The following is a 21,243-nucleotide window of genomic DNA, read 5'->3' as shown; positions in this document are numbered from 1 at the left end:
TGGTCTTGCTGTTTTAAGTGCACGTCTCCTCTGTCGCCCGCTCTGTTCCTTCACAAAGATAAAAGCAAGACGGTGCGAAGACATTTAACATCCAAGACTCCGGACGAAACAAAAGACAGAAACGCCCCCCCCCCCCCAACAGCAGAATCCAACATTGAGGACTCGGCACATTTCATCTTGATTGGAGAAATGAAAGAAAGGACAGAAGTACTTCTGAGAAACTGTACAACAATACTGGCTGCAGGGCGTGTAGAGAATGAAGGTGAGGCCGTTACAGCAACACTTTTAATCACTTGGCATCATGAGTTTAAAAACAACAAAGAAAAATCATCTGGAAACTTGGTGCATTCTTGTATATAAAACAATCTTAATAAAAAAACAAAAATCATTTCATATTCTCTCAACACACACACAGTCTTGCATTCGCTCTTACAAACGTGCCACATTGAGAACGATCATAACCGCTGATGCCTTCATTACTTCGATGGACCGGCTGGTTTTTTTTTTTTCTCCGTGGAATGTCAAAGTACATGAGGTCCGACTGGAAAAACAACAACAATAACAAAAACGTCCTTCCGCACCAGCAACTTTGTCTTTACAAAATTGTTTTTTTTTTTGTACACGAGCAGGTCTCAGACATGCAAACTTCAACTTTAAGCAGGAATAAATACACGAGAAGCCAGAAAAATAACAACAAAGGTGTCAGAAGGTCTAACAGCTTTTGATAGAGGACACACAGAACCATTCTACAGTGCGATGGTTTCCTTTTGTCACCAGCGATACGGACGTACAGACGGTATTGGCCAAGGTCACCTTTTTTTTTTCCAAGCGTGTAATCAGAAATTGCTGATCGACAGAAATCTTCCCTTGGCTGCATATTCTCCCCCCCCCCCTCCCCCCCCTCCCCTCCTCGCCACAAAAAGAAGGAGAGTGTGTGTTGAAGTGTGCTTGCTGTTGAGGCTCTTCACACTGAACTTCCAGCAGCTTCGTTACAGCAGAAGTTTGCCAGAAAACGTACAAAAATAACACAAAAGAAGGCATACAGAAGCTTTACAGTACAAGGGAACCGACCGAGCTGATGGCTCAAATCAAAACATGCAGGTACAAAAAAATAAAAAGACAAAAAATGAACTACATTTGTGGCACCCTTTCACCATTTTGTGTGTTTGAGTGTGCCGGCGATCTACACAAGCAGACGCGTCCTCCACATCCTACTGACATGTTTCCATGCCAACACTGAACTCTGTCACCGTGGCGTTTCCTACACGTGGGCACTGGCGGCTTCCTGTTCTTTGTGAGGAGTTTGGTCACTCGCTTTTTTTAAGCTCCTTCGCTTGTCAACGTCTCTCCAACAAACCTGAAGCAAGGAGACTCGGAAGCAGAGAATCAGGGGGAAAGGGGGGGGGGGGGGGGATGCAAAGCCAGTAAACTTCTTCCAGAGTCTGGAGGGGACGGCGGACGTCTCTCTGGACTTTCTGACAATCCACTTGATCCTGTCCTGTGTTTTAGTTTAGCGAGGATGAGGAAGGGAGGCCGACAGATCAACTGTCCGGGGAAACACAGTCCAGCTGCTTTTGGATGAGTCGCTTCAGGTCAGGTAGAGGGTGGGAACCGAAACGGCTCCTCTGCTCCCATATGCGGTCGATAACGTGGCGTGTGGCGGTTCCGTGGCAGGAGATCAGCGAAAAAACAACAACAAAGGAACAAAAAAAAACACTACGTTTCCTGTCTGATCAGGAAGATGTGCTTAGAGACGGCTGGAGTGTAGAGCTGGAGGCAGTCCAGGCCCAGGAGTGGCGGACCCCGCCGCGCTCCGGCTGCAGGCTGGTCCCACGAGTGCGATGCTACTGTACAGCTGATCGGTCCGACGGATCAGAAGTAAAGGGCGGGCTCGCTGCTGTAGTCGGACAGGGACGAGCTGTCTGCCGGTGTGAGCTGAGGAGAAAAGAAGAAGTTTAAATGTTGGAAATTCAACTTGAAAGCGAATGTCATGATACAGCAGACCTGTTTTCGTTAGTTTCCACACACAAGGTGCTTGAAAGCATTTATCAATAACATTTCAGACTTTTAAAGACCTTTTTCCTGATAGTTGATAGAAATCAAGACTAAAATTATCAAAAAAAATGATGACAAAATGAAACTATATTCTGATAGTCTGCCAGAGCACACTGCACCACAAAAACTACACAACTAAGACCTGAGTTTAAGACATACAACCGCACACTGAAAGGCACGATCCATCATTAATAATCCATCCATAATGTGAGGAGAAAGTGTTGCCCCACCGCCCAAAACATAAAACACGAGATGGGACTCTAAAACAGAGAGTTCTCTCTCACCATAACCTCCTCGCTCATCTGCGTCTGTTGGGAAGTGGCGTCCTTCTGGTGAACACTGTCCTCGTGTTTGTGCTCCTGCCAGGCGCTGAAGTCCACCGAGTGCTTGGGAATGTAGCTGGAAAGGTCTGCGGACAATAAAACATCATGCGTCACGAACAATGTAAAGAACCTTTCTTGTTAAATAAATTTCAATCCTAAAGCCGGTACACTGATGAATGAATGAATGAATGAAATGTATTTATAGAGCGCTTTTCACAGACATGACATCACAAAGTGCTTAACAGCAGAAATTTTAAAACATAAAAAAACCACGATGTGACCCTAGGGTCAATAAATTACATTCACGGAATAAAATAAAATAATAAAAATGAAAACATATTTTAAGAGCAGGTCTAGGACATGGGTTTTTACTCAAACGCCAGCCTAAAAAGGTGGGTTTTGAGCTGGTTCTTAAAAGTATTCACAGTATCTGCGAGGCGTAGAGTTTGTACCGTTCCCTTTTGTGTCAACGACACATTATTCAGTCATTTATGAGATACTATCTTTCTTTTTTTTTTTTTACAAGGTATAAGTAGGAAGTCAAAGGGGAAAATTTGAGAGATTGCACTGATTCCCCAGATTTCAGCTGTTCAGAAAGAAGCCTGAGAACCAGACCACATAGTACAGAAATATTTACTGAAACAAATCTCACAATGAAAAAATACCTCCTAATAATATTGAAAATATATAGTATATAAAGAGGGTTTGAATGTAGACCTTAAGCCTGCTGTCATTAGGCAAGTACAAACACAATTAGCACCGAGTTCTGCCCTGAAGCAGGTCACCTCGTGGAGAGATGTTCTTTAATATTCATTTCATGGTGACAAGTACCAGAGGACAAACACATTTAGTTAAACGTGATCCACACGTTGTCCACTAGAGGTCTCTGTCATCATGCGTAACGCTGTCTGTCACACTTCTACCGTCCTAGTAATGTTGTAATAATGAAGCAAGGACCTGATCAGACAACTTTGTAGTTTTGTGACGACATAGAAAGAAAATAGGCAAGGTCTTTGTCATATACGATATTCAATATTTTACAGCCAAATCCATATCATTCAACAGGACATAACACAGGCCCTTCATATTTAGTCTAATGCCATGCGTTGTGCATCAGCTTTAAGAAGGGGAAAAACAGCAGTTTTATGTACATTTAAACACAAAGTGGGGAAAAGACACCGGAGCTGAACTCCGCAATGTCCACAGTGTCCACAATAAAGACATTTGAAATCCCACAGAACTAGGCTCCAGAAGCCCTTGTGACTCAGCCTCAGCTTAAGTTGTATGCCAACAGCTTTACAAAGCAGGTGTTTAAGGACAGGCTGCTGTACGTAAACTGAAAGAAATAAAATAATGAAGTAAAACACTATCACTGCTCCCGTCTTCCGAGATCTTGCTCACGTATCGGACTTTGAACAGATTTGAACAGACTTTCATCATAAGATTGCACCTTGAACTCATAGATACGCAGAGGATTGTGAGTCAGAATGTCCAGAAAGGGATGCGACCACATGGTATTTCTGGCATCTGCATTTAACACATTATGTATTGAGAAATACTAAATATTATTCTGGCACACTAAGTAGTATACATATTATGCCAACAAAGTTAGATTTTCATGTATAACGAGAAGGAATTTTGACTGAATGGTTGACAGCTAGATTCAGAGGGTCACCAGCCAAAATACAACACAGGATTCACCCTCTGGGGACCATGACTGTCAGCAGTCACAGTAACGAGACACTAGGCCATTGGATTTCAAGGCCCCTCGAGTGTTGGACAAGCAGAAATTTAGATTTTTGCTTAAAAATAAAAAGGTCAGACGGCCAAGAAAATATTAAGGGATCATCCTTTGGGGGCCATGAATAATGTGCAGGAAATATCTAACCCACATGTTCACCACAAAAAACAGAGATATTGACGGCGTTCCTCCACTTCGTCACATTTCACGTGGTCTCACCGTTGCTGTTGTTGGAGTGGGTGAGCGAGCCGGTGAAACTGGGTCGAGGGATGTGGATGCGTCCCACCATGCTCGGCTGTTCGTCCGCCGCCTTCTCGTCCTCGTCCTCGTCCTCGTCCCCGCTGTCCCACGCGCTGCTCTCTGACGGATACTCGTACGTACTCTGGAGACTCGACTCATTGAAGGAGATCTTGAGCTGCAACAGACAGAGACATAAAAAATGAGAAGAAGAAGAAACTATTTTTATTGTCATATACATACACGAAATTTGACCCATCCCTGTAGGGAGCAGTGGGCTGCCATTGATCAGCGCCCGGGGTTCAGTGTATTGCTCAGGTACACTTCGACACGTGACACGTCCCAGTCGGGGATCGAACCGTTGACCCTCCGGTTCCCAGACGACCCTCTTAACCCAGTGCGCCACGGTCGCCCCCTAAGTGCTGTGATTTGGCAATATTTCCCCCCCTTTTTTTCCATTTGTGTTGTATGGTGCCACTGATTTCCACTGCCTCCATATTTTAGTTTCACTTTACTGACAACATGATAAAGAAAATCAGCTTTCGATTTCGACCCTCAAAGTCAAAAGCAGGATAAAAATGTCCGAAGAGTAAAAAAAAGAAAAACACTTCAAAAGGCAGCACAGCGTAGCTGACCTCAAAACCCTCCTGCTTACCTGAAGTCACCGCGTAGCAACAGTTTGAGTAATGTCAACAAACAACGCAAAGCAGAAAAACTGCATAAGAAGTCTGCAGCAACCAATGGACCTAAAGCGTTATTTTATTAACGCCACAAATGTGTTTAAGTGCCCCTCCAGTAAATCCCAAAATGCCCCCTTAGCTCCATGTTTTGGTGTTTGGGGGCTCTATAATAAAAACAGAGAATCCATCCTAAAATGGTTCAATGACGCATCGTTCTTAATTACAGAAGAACAAACTTTACAGGCATTAGAAAGCTTCACATTTCAAAGCAAGTTTTAAAATCAAGACCGACATCCCTCCTCTCGTCTTTTTACGAGCACAGTAAACATTAACCATTTATTACTTCCTTATTGCTCTGGAAACCTTCTATATCGAACACCATCACGTGACTCAGCCCTTTGCTCACACTGCAGCAATGCCAGTTCAGCTCAACACCGACATACTACCTCATCACTTATTCAGCAAAGCCTTTCATTGGGATTCTTGGAGAGCCAGCTGCAGCTTGTTTTAGCGCGTGTACTGTACTTTACGCGTCCGTTTGAGCGGGACAGGTGGCAGCCTCGCAGGAGCCCGGGGCCCGTGATTGATGGTCTCGGGGCGTTCGCTGCAGGACATGTCTGCTTTGGCAAATGCTTCAGTGGTCCGCGAACACGGAGCCGTGGGGTGAGACGGGCCCTCGCACTTTGCTGCACTGTGTCATCCAACATGAATGGCAACTCTGCCTTCGGAGGCTTTAAGCTGTCAGCGAGCGCACAGGCTGGCATGTATTCTCCAAGGAGACGCCTCGTCCCTTCAGAGGAAGAGCGGGACGGCTTCCTGCTACGATTACATTTCCATATGGTTTGAGTTACTGTACTGTGCATTCAGAGGGAATTCAATTCATTTTTGACATTTTGAGCAATCAACATCTGTCAGTTTGTATAAAAAGTGATGATAACTGTCTATCTATAATAGGTGTTTTCCTCTGTTTGGCTTGTTTTTGTCATTTTACTTACGCACCTAACTCCACAAGGTTTTTATTATTACCCCAGAGCCGCCATGGAGGCGTGACGGCCGATTCGCACATACATATAACAGCATGTTTGTCCACGTCTGCAGAGTGCTCTTAACGCGTTGTACCTGGCTCCATCTACTCTGCAGGCCCTGATCCAAATCTGCCCTAATCTCCGTCACACGGCCATGAGCCAGCAACGCCACCTCCGACTCAAGACCGGTCAGGGTCCACACTCGAGGAGCGTGTGCGTCATAAAGACGTGGAAGCACGGCAGCGCACGTTTTCTTACTCAATGACGTGGGAATTCTATTGTAATATAATAATAATATTATATAATTCTAATTCTATACCTGTTCAGCACACGGGTATAGATTAAAGACAAGCGTATACAGACGCGACATCAGGGTCTTGAGGTTCAGGCCGATGGATTAAAACCAGAGTCTTTAGATGGTGGAGAGTCTACAGATTCCAGACGAGGGCCAATAGATCCAGGACTAGGGTACTTAGGTTCAGGACTATACATTAAGAACAAGGGTCCACAGATGACCGATTAGGGATCTAGGGAGTCTATATATTCATGACAAGGATCTTTTCTTTTCATACATATTTAATAAGCATTATTGGAGGGATCCAAGATATTACATTGCCAACAACGACTGCTTCTCTGTAACTGTTGTGCACGTGACTATAAATAAGTTGCAGCTTGAGGAGGCAGCGTGGAGTAGAGCGAGGGTTCAGAGGACAGCGTGTGAACCCTGCCAACTAAACAATGGAGCTCTTACAACCGCAACCGTTCAACCAATTACTCACTTATGTCACCTAATGAGAAGTGCTTTCATGTGGAGTGTGTGATTTCTGGGGTTTTGACCCACAACGTTCAGCTACATCAGTTGTTTTACATTTCTGACTCAAGGTTTCATGGTAAGGTTTTATTAAAAAGAAATGGTGTCAACGTCTTCTGGTAGACAAATGTGATGGTTTTAGACACCCTGACAGATCTCACTTTTCACTCACTGGATTGTCAACAAAACAGCATCTCTTCCTCCTCGACTACGTTCCTACATTAGTATTCAGCCACAGTAACAGTACCATCCACAAATCAAATGCTGTGTATAAATATATATTGACACTATGTTCCCGTGGCCCTCAGTCCCAGGCGTCCCCCTATTTAGCACCAAAACCTCGTTTTTTTGGGTTCCTGTGTTCACTCTTGCAGCATGAAAAGCCTTTGGCTTGCTAAACTGGCATCCTGTCTTAGAGGAAGTCTCTGGACGCCAGAAGCGAGTCCATCAATAAATCAGGCTAGCCGCTGGGCTCGCTTCCTCTTTCACTGTCTGTCACTTTTCTTTTCTCGTCTGGTCCAGCGGCACTCTCCTCGCATGAGACTTCACTGCGATGCCTCGGTCCGTGTCCTCTCTCTGACTTTACGTTTCAGCCGCTTTAGCGGCAGCAGTGATCCAACTTGGAGGTGAAGAAAGAGGAGCATTAAAAAATGGGCTGGCAACAGAACTGTGATCGTTATACAACCCAGCCTGCTGCTCATGGCTGAGCTTCAGCTGTGGGTCTTTTTCATCTCAGTGATAAAAGCCTGCATCATGGAGGCAGAAGCGATTTGTCTTCTGTCCTCAGGCTGTGGGACGGGGCCAATAGGGGCCCGACTCGGCCCTGCTGTCCTCCTTATTCACCGCAGGGAGCTCAGACGGGACGCTGTGGCATTAACAGGCCACCAACAACTGACTCATGATTCTGGTTTTGTTTTAGACCATCAAAGACTGACTGTGAAGCTCAGGATGTGTGTGTGTGTGTGTGTGGCTGTTGCTTTGTGTCAGCCAGCGTTAATATAACTTTAACGGTACTAAGAGAATCTTGTTCAGGAGGTGACCGTAACCTATAGAAACACACTGTTTTGTAGACAATGCATTGCTCCAGCAGGCTATTATTAGGTTCTTATTGTTATTAAAGCAGGTACTTTAAAGTAGCAAGTCGTACAATATGAACAGTGTTTAAAATGGGCTCTTGCAAGTGTGACTATGGGCTCAGGCAGTTTAAATACACACACAGCACCTTCATAAAAAACATATCACTCATCATAGCAACATACTGTATGGGTTATTTGTGTGACGTAAAGAAAATCCCGTGTCTGTGATAAGTTAAGAGAGTTTTGGAAGAAAACTTACGGCCTCCAGATCTTAAGCTTGACCTTAAATCAAAGCATGATATTGTTTGAGTTCATATTGCTTTTCAAATGTAATGTCTACATTGTATTGTGTATAAAATAGGAGTTAAAAGTCAGGGAGAAATGAAGGGAATGGGAGGGAGGATTTCAAAATAACACTAAAGAGAAAAAAAAGAAATCTTTGCGACACAATCAAACTGTTCAGGAAGCTTGTAGAATCATTTTGGGATTTTCCCCACAGGTTCCTTCCCCCCCCCCCCCCCAAATCTCATCAGCTCTATTTTGTTGTTGTTTGCATGTTTTGTATGAGGCACAAAGGGGGCCGTGGGGAGGGACAGACAAAGGAAGAAGTGAGTGAGAGAGGAAGAAGAGAGATTATGTCTTCATGAATGTGTCGCCGGCCAATGGGCCAGATGGGAGCAGTGCCAGGAATGTTTTCCAGGCCACGCTGCACGGCTTGTCCTCGATTGGCGAAAATTGGTTCCTACTGAATGAACACACACACACACACACACACACACACACACACACACACACACACACACACACACACACACACACACACACACACACACACACACACACACACACACACACACACACACACACACACCCTGGCAGTGCTGATGGGGTTGGCCTCCAAAACCGCTTGGTTGGAGTGGAGCTGCGACACAATAGTGCAAGCTGACAACGAAAGGTGTAGCAGCAGCAGCATCGTGTGAGCGTCTGTGTTTACTCGATGTGCGTCTCATCAAAAAGCGTTTCCACATCTCTCGCAGCGGGACCAGGTGGCACCGGGCGTGGTTGTGGACGGCCGTGTCGGTATTGGTGATGCACCTGCTCATTGAATGCATCTGGTGAATGCAACAACCAGTATTTCAAAACATTTCTGCCACATGACGGGTGCCTAACGCTGCAGGTTAAAGTCCTTTGAAAAGGACGAATGTTGAGGACCTGCTCGGCGGAGACCGGCCAGGTGATTAGCGCTAATCTCCAGCCTGGTAGATAATATTAGAACGGCACCACAATGAACCGGCAGAGGAGTTTAACTGCGGTTGCACAACAGAGGGATAATAAAGCCGACATTGACTCAAACGAAGCATGCGGCGCACCTCTCCACTGTGCTGGTAACTCGTGTGAACCAGAGGGCCTTGCTTTTGGGGAGACAAAGTGGTGGCTGCAGCATTAATGATCAGATGGAGAATATATTCTGCTCCTTTAAAAAAAATAATGTTCTTATCGTGACCTACATTTAAGACATGAATAGAAACTCTTCCACCCAAACAACTTGTTACAGCAAGAGTAAAAGATAAGTAAAACAAGAGTGAAAGAATATTCAGACTCGTTGGGTTGCACGTGACTGTTTGCTTTGTCAGCATCAGTTTCACCTCAGAGAGACACAAGACGTGTTTAGCATAGCTTAGCATAGCTCGAGTAGCTTCGTCAGAGAAGTATTTCAGGCAAGTAGATAGAAAACACTGCGGCTAACAGTTGTGACATTACAGATTAATGGCATCCAATCACACAGGACTTCAAAAGGGTTATAGAATAAAGTCAAAGACTTTTGGTCAGTTGTGGTTGTTGGTATGAAGAAAGAGATGCAGGAGTGATCCGTTGACGATGCTACATGTTACTACTGACAAACCAACACAGTGAACAACTATCTTCATCCATTAAATAGCTCATCCAAAACAATAAGTCCAGGTTTTTGAGATATTCATCCCTAGTTATAATCGTAACAGTCTTTACAAGGAGTATTTCTGTGAAAATATGAACTGTTAATAAAAAATAAATGAACCTGAAAAGCATGGTAGTGTAAAAGCATCACGCTTTGTCAGCAGGTATACCTTTCATCCCCAACGGCCTTCACCAATCAGGTTAGGCTGCCTGTAAGCTGAAAGGGCAAAAAACAAAGGAGCAAAACAAACCACTAAGAACTCGCTGCACTTCCTGCCGCCGGGTTGTTGAGCTAAATGCTCAGAATACATGACGGCTCTCTTCTCTCTTCTGGTGGCAGAACAGTAAGAGAACGATCGTCAGAGAAATTTGAAAAACAAAATCAACCTGAAACCCAAACAATTTTCATCCATACAAACATGGACCGGGAGGAGAGAGGTGGTGATGTGAGACGCACAACATCACATCACCACAACTAGGCTTCACTTGTGTGATGCTGCAACAGCGACAGTAACTTACAGCACCGTATAATGTGCCATTAACGGTCATGATCACGCACCGACACTACAGGAACACAAGCCTCTCCTGCCGTGCGGAAGAGGAACGAAGCCCTTCCAGACCGAACCGGAGCCCAGATTGGTTTGAAATCATTAGCAACTGCTGGTGTAACACAGCGCTCACACCTTCAAGCACATTCTTTACAGTAATTATGAGCAATTTACTGAAAAGGCACCAACAGCTTCCAATAAGACACACCCCGGCAGCAGATTGCCTTCAGTAAACGAACAACAGAAATGGCAAACAAAATAACTTATGCAGAGATTGAATCCTGCTCCAACCCAAATATCAGACCTTCAGGCTGTCGGTGACCCAAAACATGTCAGTGAAGGGTCAGTGCACACCTACTGGGAAGAAACCCACCCTGTAGCTGTGATCCAGGCAGTGGATTCAGGTCACAGACGTACACGCTCTTGTGTAAGTGCCGTCAGACTCCCCATCGCGCATTAGGTTAAATCGGCTCAGTGTTTACGTGGACGTGCTCCAAGTCGACGATCGCCACACTGATACAACTGTGGGAGCTCGTTCTCCAGTGTAGGTGGCTGGTGGCAGCAAGCGGCGCAAAATGTGAAGAATCTGTGTTTACTCTGCCGTGTCTCAAGACAGTGTGAGTCACTGCTGTAATAGTATGCCCTTTGTGGGGAGGTTTAGGTCTCCCTGTGCTGCCAGGGCTGGATTATCAGACTGACAAGAAATGGATGGGAGAGGAGACACATTTCCCCAAAAAACTTGTTTGTGTCAGCGAGACCCCAAACAGACCCGTGGAGCCGTCCAAATATTCTCTGGGGTCTATATGATCTGTGCTGGATCAGAACCTCATTGCTAATATCATGGTTTGTCTGTCACTCATGACACTTTGTAACATTCAGGAAGTGAAGAGGAGCCAATGGGTGTGTCTACCATTGCTCCTAACTGGTGGTGAACTCCAGTCAATTGGATTTCAGGCGGTGATAAGGCTTTCGTTTCCGGGAACTTTGGGTCAGAGATGAGTCAATGATCGACACGGTTTCACGGCAGCACACGGTAAAGATGTCAGACACCAAATAAGGTGCAGGGTAATGTCCACATCCAGGACAAAAGCAGCAGGAAGTCCAAATGTTGCAACAATAAAGATTTTTTGGGGGCGCTTTTGCAATGGTCTGTTTGCAAACTACTTCTCTGCTTCCTTTGAATGACGTCAACAACATATTTTTGAGGACTTTGGTATAAATAGTGTAAACTGTACCATCATGGCCCTGTTAACAGCTCAAGATGGCAAAGTCGATCAGGCGGATCCATTTCTTTGGCCGGGTATATGGCATATAAAAAATAAGCATATATATATATATATACACAGTATATGTGTACATATGTGTACATACATACACGCGATACAAGATGGTACACGTAAGTGAACAAATGAAAACAGACTTTTTCAACCCTGCACTGAAATAACTGACCTTGGCTTCGCACTGGGCCTCATGAAAACACACCCAAACATCAGAGGGCTGTTTGGGTGTCCTCCCACAGACACACATATTTAAGTTGGCTGATTACAGAACATGCTCACCAGGGAACCCGTTCAAACATCGTTATTAGAGGAGGCTTCACTGTGACGCTGCTCTCCGTCCACTCAAAACGCTCCTGGTGGCAACTGCGTATCCACCAATTACAAAATCTACGACATCAGCACTGACATAACGCCGGCGCACGTGTGTGCGAGACGCAGAATGAGTGTGTCCTTATCCTGGAATCCTAATGACAGGATAGAATGGCCGCGACTCGTGTTGCCCCGGCGACAGGCGCCATGGATATGTGACAAAGGGAAACGGGAGAGTGGAAGTAGAGGCAGACGGTCAGAGAGAGAGAGAGAGAGAGAGAGAGAGAGAGAGAGAGAGAGAGAGAGAGAGAGAGAGAGAGAGAGAGAGAGAGAGAGAGAGAGAGAGAGAGAGAGAGAGAGAGAGAGAGAGAGAGAGAGAGAGAGACGACTGCGGCAGTCAGGAAATCATGAAGGAACAGCAATGATTCACACCAAAACGCCGCACATCTCAGGCCTGGCACGAGGACCTGTTCACCACGAAAACAGTCAGGTCCTGTCGATATCACACAGCCTCCATGGATTTGAATAACATTTACATTTCGCACAAAAAGCACCACATACGGCCCAAGATTCCAGGCAGCGCTTTGCATTTGAGATCGAGAACAGGAGAACTGGATGCAGCCTTCAGTCATCAAGGCTTTACCAAAGATGTTTACCTTTCAGCTATCAAGACCGGCAAACTAATTGATCCAGTGAAGGTGCAGGTCACAGCCGATGGTGGAGAAAGAAACGCCATAGCTATGGAAAGACGGTGGTTTCTACCTGCCTCTGTCACTCGCCCACTCGCCCTCTTTTTATAAACTTTCAAAAAGCCCCTTCTGTTAACGTCCTCCGCTTTTAGTCTCTTCATCTTCTTACTCATGCACTCTAACAGACACACACACACACACACACGCGGACAAACACACTGAATTAAACATGACTGCGACAGTGGGGCTTTGCTGGCTGAATTCTAATTACACTGACTTTGCCGGCTCGCATGGGCCTGAGGCCCGTGTGGAGGTGTGCATACGTACGGGCCAGAAATTAGGCACGGTGGAGCATCTGTGTGTCTCTGTGTGTGTGTGTCTATGTGTGTGTGTCTCTGTGTGTGTCTCTGTGTGTGTGTGTCCACATCCTGCAGCCACAGCGCCCTCGGAAGAAACGAGCTTGTCAAACGGAAACCATATTTGCACCACCAGTGACATTAGTCATAAAGAGAGAACTAGCGCCTCTCTCCAAATCAAAATGAAAGCATCTTTACCTTCAAACCATCATCAGAAGATCCTCCGCCTGTTAACGTCGTTCAGTTTCTTATAAGAACAACGGTACACGTGGAGAAACTGCAACAGTTTAAGACTTCAAAAACTGAATTTAAAGCTGCCCTAATTGATGTATTTTCATTACCTACGGATCAATTAACTGTCTGTAATGTGAAAGGGGTTGCTTGTAGAAGAGAATTATCACCCTACACACCACACTGCTCCTCCACACTCTGCACTGGTGGCTGCTTGAATCCAGTTCAAGACACCGGTCCTTGTTTATCATGCTGTGAACGGCTCAGGTCCATCCTACACCCCAGCCTGTCCACTACTCTCTGCTGCTGGCAATCGCTGCTCCCTCACTCCGAGGAGGGCCCAGCAGCCACTCTACTCAGTCACAGCTGTACAAACTGATGGACTTGCATGATTCTTGCAGTTTTGGTTGAATTCACTTATTGTAAGTCGCTTTGGATAAAAGCATCAGCTTAATGAATGTAATGTAATCAGCTCTCAGTATCAGGAATCAGTCTCTTAGTCTCTCTTGGCAACTTTATTTTCAGTCGCAACAGCTCTGATAAATCCACTCTGAACTACATAAACTACACCAGATGTCAGACAGACAAGGTTAGCTGATGAACATGGTGGAGAGACACGTACGTTTCTCTGGAGCTGCTGGAAACCAAAACAACGTTAAAAAGGACGTTGAAACATTGGCTTACATTCATCAGAAAGACAGAAACACAACTGCAAAAGGAATGCTGACGCTGGATGAGTAAATTAGGTATTTAGTGTTAAGTTACGGACACAGTTAAAAATGCACTGTCCCAAGGCTTTTCTCTTGGTTTCTCAACAGTGAATTTTACCTTCAACACACTCCTAATCTGAAGGACTTCTCCTGTCGCTAGAGCGCAGCCTCAATAAAGAAAAAAAAACAAAAACATGCACGAGAAGGGGCAGCAGGCTTTTATTTTGAAATGATTTCATCTTTTAAAGCTAGTGGGTGTGGCGGTAGGTTTTCAGGAAGTATAGGGGAGGAGAGAGGGAATGTCAACTGGGTGGTAAATAATTAAACACAATGGACTTTCACACCTGTAGCCCTGGAGCACAATGTAAATGTAGGAGTTTGCCCTTTCATTGGCCTTCCTGTGTTACAGGGAGCTTTGAGCCATTTAACTTTGGGTATTTTTAGCACGCATGTATGCCATTTAACCACAATGAAAGCACAGATGAAGATTATGTCCTTCACATGCATGCAGAGCAGAGGAATGTACTCAATGCTGCAAAAACAGGACTTGAGCGAAACTAAGCAGAGTAATCGTGCTGTTGTTGCTTTCACACCTGACAAACCAACGGGAGCAAACGTGAAGTCACATGAATTGTCAGGTAACTCAGTGATTGGAGAGTTTGGGTGACTGTCATTGTGCATCATCTGTGCCACAATAATTGAACTCCAGTGACTGTCTTAACTGCATTCACTGCATCTTCTCTGATGTCATAAAGGGCTCAAAAGCCAAAAAAGGGAAAAGTGCAACTGGACTCACTTTCTGATGTATCAGGGAACATGCCTGCACCCACCTGCTGAAGCGCATATGCAAAGGATATTTTATGATCGTAAACAACGTTTACTCAGCACTTAGGACAGTGGATCCCTACCACGCACTCCCACAGCCCTATCGCATGGCTTCACGCAGGCTACACATTCGATAGATGGGGCGGCCTTCATGGAATCCTTTAATAGCATTTGACTGTGAGAAAACAACAGATTGAGACACACAACCCAACCATTAGCGTTCAGTGGAATCGTACCGTGATGGAATCATCCATTGAGATATCCTGACACGCAATGACGTCGTCTAAATTGATAACGAGCACATACTAACTCAAAGTCCTCAGAAAATCTGATCAAACTCAGTTAAATCAAACTACTGTCTAAATCTGATTGTGTGCATGTTAACACAGTCAGTTGAAACAGTTCTGTTGATTTTGCACTGAAGCTCTTAATAATAAAATGAGAAAATACTCTTGCTTCTCATTTGTCACGTATTAAATGGCTTTACCATGTGGTTATTTCATAAAGACTGTTTAACCCCAGAAGAACTATTGTGATATATATATTGTTATCGATATATGAAATGACGTATATTGTGATAGAAGATTTTGACCATATCGCCCAGCCCTAAGTTTAAACAATTCGTCATCCGAGTGGTTCGTCTGTATGAACACACAGAAACTACGAACACTGGAAAAAAGGCGGGTGAGCTCCTAAAATCCCTTCCCCTCTGTCTCTCTCTCTGGTTGATGTGCTGACAAACACATGGGTCCGCCTCCCTTTTCCCATAATAACCGGTCAGAGGGAGGAGAGACTACAAAAACAAACCACTCCACCCCCCTCCCGTGTCTTGTTGACAGCTCAATCTCTCCTTGATGGAGTGGTGTCTTCCACCGCAAGAAAATAAAAAAAAAAAAGAATATTGCTCCAGTCACGACAGCCCACTCCAATCAAACTGCAGGAGAAAAGCGAGTCAATCCTGGTCTGTGTATTTCACCAGAAAGCCAGAGTCGATTTTATGCAAATGTGGGAGTGCTGCGGTACAAGAAGCTGCACTTGACCTACATAGCGCTTCCACAATTCCTTCCCCAATAGAGAGGAGGAGATCACAGGAAGCTGGAAGCCAGGGGGACAAACCTGATTAACCACCAGCACACAGGAATAAAGCAGTGCACTATGGGTAGAGGGGGGAACAACACAAAGCAGAGTGGTGCTTGTGGAGCGATAGAGACGCGAGCATATGAGACTGTGCTGGATGTGGTCCAGCGTTCAGCAGCCACATGCAGCAAGAGGGCGCGATGGATGGGGGTGAAATGTTTTTTGGAAAATCTAGAGGAAGAGTTGATGATCTGGTTTGATTCCGAGTACTGATGTGCATAATGGAACATTCTTTTTTAGCAAAGTTGCTCGTAAAAAATAAATAAAAGGTTTTGGGTTTGCTGGAAAAGGGAACCTGATCCCAGACCAGAGCGCTGAGCCGAGGACATTCTCGGAGGCTGCTCTCACACAGAAGCGGCGCAAGAATTCCGCACAAATTACACAGGCCGGGCCGAGCCTCGGTGCCTTTGTAATTGGCTGCGCAGCCCTGCCCAGAAAAGAAAAGGAGGAAGAAAGAAAAAAAAAAATCTGACGGAGAAGAGTGGACGGACAACAAAAGGAGAAAGTGTTTGGCTCTGTGAGCGACAAGGACAAAAGACCGGATGAGCTGGTCATGGTCACTGGTATCGTCTGCATGCATGTCATGTGCACGCAATGAAAACACATGCACCAGGACTGTATTTTTAATTCTAGCTACGGCCCCAGCGCTTCTATTGATGCCAAAAATGCAGAATTACAAAGAAACTGTGGAGGAAATCATCCACAAATTCCCATTTAAAGGAATAAAACGACAGCAATAAAAACGATGGCGTTCTGGGTTTGAGTGTCTACTGAGTGCTGAGGCCGGGCATCGTTTGAAAAGTGTCCATACAACCGCCAATATGACAACTGATGAGAGTTCCAGTCCCGATACCGAACCTTACTTTGAGAAATATAAAACAGGCTTTAGCAGTTAGATTTACTAGGAGAGCAGAGGATTACAGCAGAACAGGTGAAGGAAACAAGGCCGCTGGGCCAACATGGCTGAGACACCGGCCTAGATTGAAGGGCTGCCAAAAAGGCTCCAAACATTCTGCGTCAGAGGTGGTGCGTTGCTTTGTAAAGCGCAAAGGGAAGGGCTGTGATGTAACTGAATGCATTAAACGTTTCCTCTTCCGAGGACAGAGTACAGTAGGCTGAGAGGAAGGGTGCGGGCTGACATGCGCCTGTATTCGGCGGGACTTAAAGCCAGGATGCTGTGGCTCCACACCCCCAGCGCCTGAACCACCGCAATGATCCGAATAATGCGTTACCTTAGGGGTCAAGGTCCAAGACGCAGACGGGACGAGATCTTTGGAGCAACACAGCGACCGCCACGCTGAAAATAATGTTTGCCGCTCGAGCCATTCCGCAGCAGAATCTGAAAGCAGCCTGCAGCAACTCCTTTAATTCATTAGAAATACTCTCTGATATCTAATTAATCCCCAATGCACATGAAACGGGAGCAATTTGCAGCAAGAACCTTCGCCAGGCAATCTGATTATGATCGCCCCAAAAACACAAACTCTGTTATCATTTAATTATGATTGAGAGGCAGGCCTGGGAATAGCTGAGCTTCAAGCAAAAACACAGATGAATTCAACCGTTAAAAAAAAAAAGAACCAATAAGTGTGTCCCTCAGAGACTGGGACAGGTCAGAGAATCCTGAGGACTGAATACACCCTCGATGAGAAGGCGCAGTCGATAGGCTTGGAGGGCCACCTAATGCAATAATGCGCTCTGTGACAAATAACATGCCTTTGTGGGGCGGCGAGGCCCGGGAGAAAGAGCGGCGTGTGTCGCTCTGAGTGGCTGTGTAAACGCACGCTTTTTAATCCACTTACGCGTCAGGGCCCTGAGAGCAGGTCAAGTGATGGGACGTGGAGATTCAGAGTGGCAGACACACTCACGAAAACAACTGGGAGGGATTTAACCATGAGGTGGAGATGCTGCTTGAAAAACAAAAACAGGACCACTGGTTTGGATCAAGAACAATAAAATGAAGCACATGCACTGAGATTAAAATAAAACACCAAACGAAGAGAACACAAAGTGAGCTTTTTCCCTGTGTGACGCTTGACTGCTAAATTTAGAGCAGAGGAAACTTTCATGATCCGCCCGGGAAGATTTGGCACACGTTGTGCGTCCGATTGCGAGGACACAATGATATTCCTGCTGCGAGCTGCAGCGTTTATTGTCATCGAGGAACAGTGATGGAGCTATTAGGGGGGCCGCAAATAACGGTTATCATCATCACTGGTGAATTTGTCTTCTGTGTTTTTGATTAACAGTGTTTTAAATGAAAATATTACAAAACTGATTGATCAGTGACTTCCGTCAGCTGATAAGCAAAGTGGTTTGACTAATCACTCAATCAACTAATCTTTTCAGCAGGACTCTGCGTGTGTCCCCCCCCTCATGCTCGGAGTGTGAAACATTTTTACAAAGCCACAGATTGGTTCAGTGTTTTGCTCTCACCTTCTTGCCCATGGAGCCCGTCTTGGTGAGGCAGGACTTCTCCAGGGACAGGTACCCACCGACGACCTCGATCTCCTCCGCAGCGGGGTAGCGCTTCTTCAGCAGGGAGCCCAGCTGAGCGTAGGGGGCCTGTGGGGGCGTGGACCCCGGTGGGGCCTCAGTGGAGGCTTCCTGCTGCTGGGGCTCAGGTGAGCTTGACTGGCCCTCGGGCTCCACCCGACGTTTAGGGACCACGGTGAAGGTGTTCTTTCTCCTCTGCATGGGGCTGAGAGCAGGGGCGCGCTGCTGGGGCTCCACTTCAATGTCGTCTATGTTTGTTACCGGCAGCTGATCCACGGGGGGTTGTTCTGGAGCCGGGGACGGGGCAGAGGGGACGGGGGACGGGGCTGGAGAGTCCGAGGGGACCGGAGAGAAGGAGGGGGAAGACGGGACAGCCGGAGAAGAGGGGGGTGAAGACGGGTCAGGTGGAGAGTAGGGAGCTGGGGTAAGAGAGGGAGATGGAGACCGAGGTTCTGAGGTCGGAGGAGGCGCAGGACTTGTGGCAACAGGAGGCGATAGTTCAGGCTTTGATACCCTCACCGACCTCTTGACCTCCTTCTCCTCCGGCAGTTTCTCCTCATTCCTCTTCGAGGGCGTCAAGGTGGGCATGGGGGCGTGGGTGGTTGGCACTCCTGGCGTGGGCACCTCTGCCACTCTGTGGGAAGGGGACGACTTGACGGGGCTGGACGGTACTGGGCTGCCTGTCGCAGATGAGGCAGCAGGACGGCGTTTGGGGATCACTGTGAAGGAGTTACGGGACTGCAGGCGCAGGTTCGCGAGGGCCCGTGCCTGGGTGTCCCCGTCAGGTATTCGGGTGAGGTCTGGCTTTATAGAGGGACGGATCTCAAAGTCAGATGAGGAGCGGGACACCTTGAACGAGATGGGGCTGGTGGGGGACTCGGCACGTACTCCGCGGGTCTCTGGGGAGCATGGCACCTTGGGTTTGGGTGGCCCCACAGAGCCCTCCCAGTCTCTCTCTCTGAAGAGCTTGGTTTGCCCCCCGTCTGGCTCATCCCCGGGACTGACAGCCGCACCTTGGCCTTCACTCTCCTCAAACCGCTGGCGGTAGGAAGACACGGGCTGAGGGGGGCTACCGAGCTCAGAGACAGCAGGCTGTGGCTTTGGTTTGGAAGACGAAGGACTCGGGAAGACAGGCGACGATGGCTGGCTGCTGCCCGGGCTTCTGACAGACGGGCCTGGCCTGGCCTTTGGCACCAGATCTGGCTGTGGCTTGGCCCAGAGTCGTGGCCTGCTGCTGGCACTACAGTCCAGGTCCAGCAGGTTCTCCGTGCTGCGGGACTTCTTCTGCAGCTTCCCGTAGTTGCTGTCAAACTTCTGCAGCATCCGGCTAACCCTGCCTTGACCCTCACCTGTCTCATATGATGGGGCCTCATGATCAGGGCGGCCCAAGGTGCTCAAGTTCTCCTCGCTCTTGCTTATCGTGGTGTCATAAATGACTACTTCCTTGGCTCTTATCTCAGTAATAGCACTCCCTCTCCGGTCCAGGAGGTCGTTCAGAGAGCTGTAACTACTGACGCCGTTTTGCTGCCATTTGGACCCGCTTTTTATCCCTCCAGCTTCCGGAAAGTAATCCGGGTCCGACTCAATTATGATGATGTTCTCAGCGCGGATAGTCCGTATACCGGGTACGCTGCCATACAGCTCCAGGATGTGCTGGACCGGACGAGCGGGGTTGTCTCGGTCCTGTCGCCTCCTCCGCTCCTTCTCCAGCTTGATGAAGGGGTTCTCCTCCAGCGGGCCCAGACTTTCCTGCAGCACCAGGTTCTCACGTCTGTCGTCCTCCCTCGGTGTCGTCCTCTCCGCGTCCGTCGGCCGCGGCTCTTTGTTGTTCGCGAAGTGTTGACTGGCGGTGGTGATGGTGAAGCTTCGCCCGGACCCGCCACTCGGTCCGCTGTCTCTTTTGGGTCCGCCGCTACCGCTGCTGCTGCTGCTGCCGTTCACATTTCCCGTCTGCTCGCCGTTAAGCCGCTGCGAGCCCGCGCCGGTGGGGCTTGTCTCCGCGGCACCGGCTCCTCCAGACCCGCCGCCCTTCGCCTTCCTCCTCTCCAAGATCTCTAGCTTCCAGGCCGGCATCCTCGGGCTCTCTTGCCCGGGCTCTTGGCGGAGGACGCGTAGCTCCCCTCCGCCAGACATTGTGGAGGTTTGTTTGGAGGGGATGAAGAGGAGAGAGGCCGGCTCTGAGGCGCTATGCCGCGGTCTGGTGCGGCTGTAAAACCTGATTCCGGCTCTGACTGTACCTGCAGCACCGATCACCGCACACTCATCCCTACAGTCTGTTTTTTTCCTCTCGCTCTGCTTTCTCACCCTGACTCCACACAGCCCCTGAACGCGGCCCCGCCCATCCGCAGCAGCACGAGCGGCTTCGGCAGTCCCATCCGCTTCTTGATTGGTCGTTAGATTCTAAGACACGCCCCTCGCTTACTGTGGAACGCCACATTGACGCAAACCACTCCCGTTTCTATTGTTGACTGGGCAAGGAAGGCCTGTCAATCAAAAGTGTTGCGTTCAGGCTCAACCCGCCCCTCCCTTTTTTGTGCACTATATTTAAAACTATCAGTGGATGTATCTTTTATTGGGTAATTGAATGTAGATTTGTCCTCAATATTGTTTGTGCTGCTACAGTTAAGATTTAATTACAATCCTAACGGGTGAGACTTGCAAGTGCATCTAGCACATTAGAAATGTACTAAATATTAGTAAGGCAAGGCAAGTTTATTTGTACAGCACATTTCAACAACAAGGTAATTCAAAGTGCTTCACATAAAACCATTAAAAGCAT

General features: G+C 47.2%; 1 protein-coding gene across 1 annotated transcript; it reads right to left on the bottom strand.

Moving 5' to 3' along the window:
• Window positions 1–1,416: 1,416 nt before the first annotated feature.
• Window positions 1,417–20,633, bottom strand: tprn (taperin). Its single transcript, XM_079289767.1, has 4 exons — window positions 18,405–20,633; window positions 4,339–4,534; window positions 2,340–2,464; window positions 1,417–1,935 (listed from the first exon to the last, which is right to left on the bottom strand). Exons 1-4 carry the CDS (start codon window positions 20,595–20,597, stop codon window positions 1,873–1,875), a joined length of 2,577 nt encoding a protein of 858 aa, XP_079145893.1. The 5' UTR covers window positions 20,598–20,633; the 3' UTR covers window positions 1,417–1,872.
• Window positions 20,634–21,243: the final 610 nt, after the last annotated feature.

The sequence above is a fragment of the Melanostigma gelatinosum genome, assembly GCF_949748355.1.
Source record: "Melanostigma gelatinosum genome assembly, chromosome: 18".
Taxonomy (NCBI): Eukaryota; Metazoa; Chordata; class Actinopteri; order Perciformes; family Zoarcidae; genus Melanostigma; species Melanostigma gelatinosum.
Note: the sequence above shows the minus strand (reverse complement) of the source record. Positions and strands in the feature narration are given on the sequence as shown.

Coding starts and splice junctions, on each gene's coding strand:
- tprn (XM_079289767.1), bottom strand. CDS start 20,597: ATGTCTGGCGGAGGGGAGCTACGCGTCCTCCGCCAAGAGCCCGGGCAA. Junction 2,465..4,338: donor CCACTCCAACAACAGCAACG/GTGAGACCACGT, acceptor TATTGTCCGCAG/ACCTTTCCAGCTACATTCCC. Junction 1,936..2,339: donor AGATGAGCGAGGAGGTTATG/GTGAGAGAGAAC, acceptor TTTTCTCCTCAG/CTCACACCGGCAGACAGCTC.